The sequence below is a fragment of the Microplitis mediator genome, chromosome 2 (assembly GCF_029852145.1).
Source record: "Microplitis mediator isolate UGA2020A chromosome 2, iyMicMedi2.1, whole genome shotgun sequence".
Classification (NCBI taxonomy): domain Eukaryota; kingdom Metazoa; phylum Arthropoda; class Insecta; order Hymenoptera; family Braconidae; genus Microplitis; species Microplitis mediator.
This window is the reverse complement of record NC_079970.1, coordinates 6,554,438-6,563,463: the sequence shown is the minus strand read 5'-3', so window position 1 is coordinate 6,563,463 and position 9,026 is coordinate 6,554,438. Positions and strand designations below refer to the sequence as shown.

Below are 9,026 nucleotides of genomic sequence, written 5' to 3'. Positions count from 1 at the left end.
TTTTGGTTGGTAAAGTACTGACTGACGGGGTAGACAGATGGAAAATCCTCATTGGTTGATCTTCCTCAGCCAATCCGAACTAACCACGCTCAAAATGATGACTCGCGGGTCGCGACAGTCTTATGATTACGGGCAAGTTGATAACAAAAATAAAATACTTGTTCTTGATTAAATTCTATTTTATCGTATGCTGATGTTACAGCCTGCAAGATGATTGGTGATTGATGATGTGATTTGCAATTTGAATAAATGATGATATAGTTGGCCTTCACTGTCCTCACTACGCTGGTAAATTTTGTGAGAAAATGAAGCTGACAATTGTCAATTTTTTGAATAAATGAATACAATGTAATAAATGAATACAATGTAAGTAAATTAAGAATTTGAAAATCCGGACTTAGATAATTGAAAAATCAGTACGCGCATTTTTGAAATTGAATTATTGTAATTAAAATTAATTTGTTTATTTAAAATTTATAAATTATCACATGTCTGCTACCTCTGATTGATGAATTAAATCATTTTTCTTAATGAGGGACATTCATACTCATGTAAATTTTTATGATCATGAAGTATGAGAGTGAATGTAACAGACATGAGACATTTTATAAACTTCAAATAAATAAAAAAATGAATTAAAAATATGATGAAATTTAAAAAAATTTCGAAACACTTGCGTGTTTATTTTTTAATATTTTAAATATTTCTATCATATTCTGCCGCCATTTTAATTTGATTTATGATTTTTAATTATTCTCCAATTCCTATTCATTCTAATCATTTATTTTTATAATATTTAAATTTACCGCGCAAGTAATAAGAATAATTAATAAATTATTGATGAAAATAAAAAATTTCGAGTATACTTGTTAGTCTAATAATATAATTATTGACACAAATAAATTTTAATAAAGTTATTAAATTTCAATTTTGAAATTTAGCGCTAAGGTGGCGCTACTGCGTGTCACTGTATTCAACGTTCAATTGTTTTTGCTTAAGTGGGGGGCGAGAGAATCGCAAAATCGATTGTTTTGTATCAACTGGCGGTCCAATAGCGGCAGTCAGTATCATCGACAACGGCAGTAGTAGTCCAGATCTTTCTTTACATTTAAATTGGAACACAGTATTGCAGTTAATTCGTGAAATTATCCATAAAATTTATTGTTCATAGTCATTGTTTAATTAAAATGTACAGTGTTTTTAAAATTTTAACTGTGCAAAGTGTCTGTGGTGTCAAGTGTTGAGAGTTCAGTGCCAGTGTGAAGTGTTGTGAGTTGCTGATGCTGATAACTTCCAAGTTCCTGAGCAAATCATCTGACATCGTCTGGTGGGAAATAGCAGTTAAGTGACGTTTTTTAGCTGAAATACACTTGGAGCAATTTAAGTTAAATCTTCAAGTAAATTAGGACACCCTTCTGCATATTATTTCCCCGCCAGGGTTTGTTCAAACACTTGCGTGTTTTTTTTTTTTGATTTTTTAAATATTTTTCTATCATATTCTGCCGCCATTTTATTTTGACGTACGATTTTCAGTTTTCTCCCATTTCTAATCATTTATTTTTCAAATATTTAAATTTACCGCGCAAGTAATAAGAATAATTAATAAGGGTGTATTCCAAAATGCGCCACCCTACAGCTGCTCGCAGCGAATTTTTTTTTTCAAATTCAATTACAAAAAAATATGCACATGTAGGAAATTTAAAAAAAAATATAGGTGCAATTTATCAAAATTTTTTATTTCTTTATAACTTAACGTTTTGAAAAAATCCAAAAATTACAAGACGTCGGCTAACTTCAGTATAATATATTTTTAAATGAATGTGAATGAAACTGACAAGTGGGATTTTTTAAAATTTTGAATAAATAAATAAAATGTAAGTATAATAAAAATTAATAGATTATAATTGCGCCATTACTGGGTAAGTGCATAATATTATTTTTTTACGTAGGATCAATTTCTCAAACTCACATATAAATAAACCTGGTTTGAAAAACTGGCCATTAATGTTTTCTACTAGAAATTTAAAATTTTCCCGCGATTACGCATGCGCTGAAGCCCGAGACTTCCTCATCACGCGGGTATTATTTTATAATGTTCTATCTCAGTTGCTAAAGGGTAAAATTGTTTCATTATATTATTTTATTTATTTACTTAAATTATTTATTTATTTTTTTCATGCATGATAAATTTATGTTCTGACTTTTTTATCGCATGAATAATTAAATTATCTGTGAAATTTATAAAACAGATTTTATTGATGATAAAAAACGGTTGCTATGGAAATAAAAATGTATACAGAGTTTATTATTATTTGATGTTTTTTCCAGTCCGTAGATAAGTGTCGAAAACAATGATGGGGTCTAAAGCAAAAGCTGCTTTGAATCGTCTAAAGGAAATTGATAAAAAGTATAAATATAATAAAAAAGATAAATTATTTATTTCAAGTGATAGTTCGAAGAGTAGTAATGAAGATAAAGGATTACGGCCGATATTGAATATTAAATTACCGGATCCTTATGAGGAATATGCTGACTCCAATACGGAGGAGAGTGAACGGGTTGTTGTTAAAGTTGTTGATGATACGCCGAGATCCAGACACTCCAGTCATCAAAGCTCTAAGAGTTCTGTAAAGTCAATGACAGAAGTTGTGGAGATGAAAAATGTTGGAGATGGTGTTGAATTATCGGGCGGAACTGATGAAATAAGTGAAATTATTGAAGACGTCAGTGAAACGGTTCAGGAAGTTACGGAGAAATCTTTTTACAGTGATTCAAATCTAGGTAATGGTGAGGAGAGTGCTGTAGAAGATGATGGTGCTGGTAAAAAAACTTCCGATGAGATTTCGACTGACAAATATTCGGATTCTTTCGAAAGTTCTGGGACAGATGAATCTAAATCGGAATCGGAATCAAAGTCATCGATTATTTTAAAACCCGCAGCTGATAATTTTGATAATAATTTTACTAAAAGTAAAAGTAGTTCTGATGATAATAAACCTGTAGAAAAATCTAGTAGTTCAACTGATAATTTAACTGATAACTACACAAGTGATAAAAATTTAATGAGTATTTTATCGTCAGAAGAAAAAATTTATACTCTAGAAGAGATAAGTGATATAGAAAATAAAAATATACGGAATCAGGTTGAAAAAAATGAAATTGAAAAAAAAATATCAATAGAAAGTATTAAACTGTCTGATATAATTGAAGACACTGATGAAAATAATAAATTATCTAGTTCAGAAGTAGCTGTAAGTAATATGCAAAGTTGTGATTCTTATAACGCTGAGAATAAAAAGACTGAAAAAAAATCCAGTAGATCAAAGTCTGAGAAAAGTTATTCAAGTTCTGAGTCTGCTAAAAGTTCTAGTCGTAAATCTAGTGTTAAGTATAAAAAAAAGTCTGATACCCGACAAACTATTAGTGATCATGAGTTAAATTTATCTTCGAAGAAAAAAAGTTCAAGGTCCAGTAGTAATAAAAGTTTAGAAGAAAAGATGAAGCGAAGTCATCTTTATTTTAAACAAGAACAGCATCGTTTAAATTCGGCTATGATTAATTACATACAGAAGATGGAAGAAGAGCATCAAAGACTTGTGATGTGGCCTAAAAATTTCATTTGCCCATCGAGGGTTAATCTCAAGACTGTAAAACCACTAGAATTACCAAATATATCTGGGTTCACTAGACCTGGTATGTGGAAATTACTTTGATTAATATTAAGTATACATTTTTTTTCGTATATAACACATTGAATTTTTTGTTCCAGACCCCGAAATTAATAAAAATGAAGATATCAACATGGAAATACTACGAAATCGATTACTTGACATTCGTCAGTGGTTAAAAGACCAATATTTAGTATACAAAGAGCACTGTGATTTAGCAGCGTCTGTAAACAAAACTTATAATTTATTTACTGAAGAATAATAAAATTATGATACGGAAATTAGCCAATGTCAATAATTTTTGGATTTTTTTATAACCGATAAATTAAAAAAAAAAATGTTAAAAAAAAAATTGCACCCATAGTTTTTTTAATTTTCTAAATGTGCATATTTTTAAATTCTTTTTTTTCTCTTAGAATTACTCTTAGTTTTGTATACACAGAAAAAAAGGATTTCTTGGTGCGAAAAATTTTTACTCGCTCCAAGAAAATTTTTTTTTGCCATAAGAAATTTTTTGCATTATGAATTAAAAACGAAAATTATCTTTGGGCGAGAAAAATTTTCTAGCAACAAGAAATTATTTCTAGTTCTGAGATAATTTTTGTTTTTATTTCATAATGAAAAATTTTTTTTGCGGTTAAAAATCCTGTTTTTTGTGTTAAATTCTTACTAATATTTACTTTACTGAGAAAAAAAAATCTTTTCGAATCATATATTTTTACCACAAGAAATTATGCTATTAAAAATTTTAAATCTAATATATCTTTGGTGCAAAAATTTGAAGATCCATTCCAACTAATTTTCTTAATCCAAAAAACCCAAGTTTATTTCTAAATATTTTGATCTTTCGTTTTGCTGTCAAAAAAATGATTCTTTGCGCTAGATATAAAATTAACAATACAATAATTTATATCGATTTATTACACGAAAAAAATTATTTTAAAATTTATCTCCTCGATCAATTTATGGAACTATAAAAATTTATTGAAATTGCTGACAAACTTCTAATAATGATTATTTAATCTTTATCACGGATAAGTGTCATGTAATTACTTTAAATATTACTTTGGTAATTATTAAATATTTAATGACTCACGACTATTGGTGACCTCAGAAATGCATAAAAATTTATTAATACGAATATTTATAAAAAATTTTACAAATTGAATTTTTAAGTTTTCACTTTTTTTTACAATTCGCATAAAGATATTATTTTTAAAAAAGTTAAAGAATCAAAAATTCATTTCTTACAATGCAGAATGAATTTGTTCCCTTAGTAATACCTTTGATATAAATACATTAGTGATACTGTTTTCAGTATCAAAATTTGGATTGAGTGTATTTATATGTTCTGAAATAAAAATTTAAAAAATATATATAGGACGAAGATGAAACATTTTTTATTACAGATATCATACAAAAAAGTAGAGTTAATATACTTACTCTTAAGCTTCTCGAATAACCTTGATTGGGTAAATTTTTTTTTAATTTGTTCTTCCGGGTTATCATAGTCTAGGTCACATGAAAAAACAGCGGATAGTATTTCGATAATACTTGCCTTTAAATGGTCTTTGTCAACTGTTAATACTTTCATTAGATTATCCTACGAAATTAATAGATTAGAATATTATACATCGAGGGGGAAAAGTGAGACATTCCAACCCATGCGTGTAATTGTCTACTGAGCCGGTTGGGACGTCTTACCTCCTTCTGTGGTGTGTATCGCGTTACTAATTTTCCAAAATGGCTTACGCCTTTTTGGCTTTAGCCCTGTCCAAAAGTTCTCATAGAATCCACTCTGATGGGTAAAAAACCTCATGGAAATCAATAGACTTGTATTGGTTTCTATAGGATTTTTTACCCATTTGAGCGAATTCTATGGGAACTTTCGGATAGAGAAGGAGCTTCTTAAAGTTTTCAAAAGGATATGATTTTTAATTCATTGCTAATCGTTTGATAGACTTATTTTTAAGCTAAAAATTTAAAAAAAGTTTTGAAATCGCGTTATGAACCCGCTGACAGGGGTGTTGGAAAATATGATTCTAAAAATTCTTGTACCCTCATTTCTATTCATAAGTCGACCGGCGTATCTCACACTTCCCCTATTTTACAAGCTTGTGTGTGTTTACATGATTATTTTTATAGTCATAAGGGGGACAAATCTTCAATAGAAATTTAAGTCGACGGACTCAACTTTATAAGCCCTTTTGGCTTTCAAAAATTTTTTTAAATTTTGAACTTTAAAATAAGCCCTTTTGGTTCTAAGAAGTTCCCTACAGTCAGAAGGGCGCATGAAAATCTAAGTCCTTTCGGAATTAAGGTAAAACACCCGATCAGGAAACTAGTACCCCATCGGTCCATATACTTGTATATCTATATTTAGTTAAATTTAGTAAATATAGATATACCAATACATAATTGATCGGGCACTAGTTCCCTGGGTACTGGGTTTCTTACCTCAGTAACGCAATATCATTTTTCACCAGATCTGCAGCTGAAAGTTTAAATTTTTGCCTCAGTGCTGGGAAGAACAGCGCATGCCGATTTTTATCATTAGTTTTCTTATCATTTAAGCGACACAAAAAAAATTGTTGACTTCTTGTTAAATTTAAGTTAACATTTGGTTAAATGATAACGATAACAAATTGTCCCCTTAAATTTAACAAAAAGTAAGCAATTTTTTTTTTTGTTGCTTGAGAAAAGAAAAGAACGACTTTCTTCCCTCTAAATAAGACAGGAATTTAAACTTGCGGTGCAGGTATGGTGAAAAAATGATAAACAAGCTGGCAGCAATAAAATAATTCATATGATTAAACTGTTTACTACTTACGAATTCTATATTAACCCAATAAGTAGTTTCAAATTTATCGTCAAATTCTACAAAGCCTTTCCAAGTCTTGATTGGTATCATATCTCTTAGTCTTGGAGACTGAGATTCTTTACAGAATATAAGTTCTTTTTCCATTGACTGGCATTCTTTTTTTATATTATTAACTTTTGTTTTAAGTTCAATTAACTCTAAATTTACTCGATATTCTCCTACACTGAGAGAAAAATTAAGTTAATTTAACTATAAAATTATAGTGCAATAACGCTTCAACTATTTAATCATAATTTCCACAACAATTATTTATAGTTATTATATCAATCGGAAAATAGTCAAGATAACTATTTTTTAGTACCATCAGTCATATCAAATATTAACATGACTAATCTAAAAATGTTTATGAAATAAAAATTTTATTATTTTCATAACTCAATTCTAGTAGTTTTATTTACTACAAGTATTTCATTGAAAAAAATCCAAATTTAAGAATCGTTAAACATAAAGTTATAATTATTGGTAATATTAAATATTTATTAATGTTATTACTTTTATATAATTGATACAAATCTAGTGTATAAGTCAAGTAAACTATACATTTGTGATCAAGTGAACAATCATTTTAGTTATCACGACTAGAAGATTATATTTATAATATCCATAACTTTTATTCTGTTTTAATTTTGTGTTTAATTTAACTAGTAATATTAAAGTTATTGAATGAAAACAAATTAGACTGGTTGTCTGATATTATATTTTTTACTTTCAATATAATATCATTAATAAAATTATTATATCGAGTCGTTCAAGCACGACAAAAGATTCCAAAAATGTTGACCATCCAAAGAAGTGCTTGGTACTCGGTCGTATAGCAGGAGAGCATTGGTATCAGCATTGCTCTCAAGTTAGAATATAATACTTCTGAAATAAGTTTCTTACCAGGGAAACTACAAATGGTAGGCGCTATCTAGTGGCGAGCACCGAACTACTCTCATTGCCGTTGTTTAGTAACAAGAAATTTTTCTCTTGGTTTAATCAACTTTTTTTTCATAGTCGGAGCATACGAAAATTCTTACGTTAAAAGAATAGTCCTTATTCCGAGAAATTTAATTTCTTTTTGTCAATTCAACAAATATTTTTTGGATCCAAAAAATTTTCGATAAAGTAAATAATTCAGTTAAATTCACGAATAAATTTTGCAGTAAGCACAGCTAAAGAAAACGTTATAGATTTTTGTTAAATTGGATTTAACAAGATATCAACAAGTATTAATTGTTAATTTAAATTGAATATAAAACTAACAACTTTACTTTGTGCCGCTTAGATACTAGTTAAATATTTTGATCTTAAAATTTTTTACTAGAATAAGTGCATACTCACTACACTTTTTTACAGATGAAATCCGTCATTCGGCTGATATAATAATCAAAGACAACAATTTTCGATACAGTTTAATGCGACATAAAAGAATTTTTATCCATTTTTCACGAAAATTGCGATTTTTTTTTCCAAACAATTAATTTTAATTACTTGTATCTGTTGAATTATAAGGTTTAAAAATAATTGGATAACATTATTTGCTGGATAATAAAATGATCTACAAAAAAGTTGCTAAATTTTTGTTTTTTTATATACAACAAAATTTTCGTATGGAACTAAATAAAAAATATCGATTTTATTTTACACAGTCTAATATATGGGGGAGGAAGAAGTGAAACGGGGTAAAGGAAATAGTAAGTTTACGGGAACTCAAATACGTTAAATAAATTTTTTTGTTTTTTTTTAAATATTTGTAGTAAATGGAAAAAATTTCCGCTGCTGTGAAAAAAAAACTAGTATCATTTGCGACGATTTAAATAAGTATTCAAACACTGTAAATAAATAATTCGTGCAAACGTCGATTTTTGTTCAAATGAATGTTTTATGATAAAAACTATTAAAAATTTTGTTTCTTCTTTTGTATCTAATAAACATGTAAAATATAATTTTTCTTCATGTAAATTACTTAAAAAAAAATTCAACTTAATCAAATTCGTTTAAAATCCAGAAATTTTTTTTTTTTTACCTTTTTTAGGGGGTACCCCACTTTGCCCGCAAAAATGAAAAATTTTTTTTTTCAACGGTAACTGAAAATTTCTTCTATTTACTTTGAATATCATTAACAAAAAAAAGATTTAGCGTATTTGAGTTCTCGAAAAGTTGGTGTTTTCTTAAGTACCCCCTTTTGCCCCTACCTCCACTATCTTTAGTGCAAAAATTTGAAGATCCATTCCAACTAATTTTCCTAATTCAAGAAACCCAAGTTTATTTCCAAATATTTTGATCTTTTGTTTAGCTGTAGTGTAAATAAATTTCGATTTTCTTCTGTCAAAAAAATGATTCTTTGCGCTAGATATGAAATTAATAATGCAATAATATATATCGATTTATTACACGAAAAAAAATTATTTTTAAATTTATCTCCTCGATCAATTTATAGAACTATCAAAATTTATTGGAATTGCTGACAAACTTCTAATAATGATTATTTAATA

At 28.1% G+C, this 9,026-nt stretch overlaps 1 protein-coding gene across 1 annotated transcript; it reads left to right on the top strand.

The window, feature by feature from the left end:
- Window positions 1-2,325: 2,325 nt before the first annotated feature.
- Window positions 2,326-4,020, top strand: LOC130662945 (myosin heavy chain, clone 203-like). The gene is made up of 2 exons (XM_057461931.1): window positions 2,326-3,693; window positions 3,770-4,020. The coding sequence occupies exons 1-2, from the start codon at window positions 2,352-2,354 to the stop codon at window positions 3,928-3,930; spliced, it is 1,503 nt and encodes a 500-aa protein (XP_057317914.1). The 5' UTR covers window positions 2,326-2,351; the 3' UTR covers window positions 3,931-4,020.
- The last annotated feature ends 5,006 nt before the right edge of the window (window positions 4,021-9,026 follow it).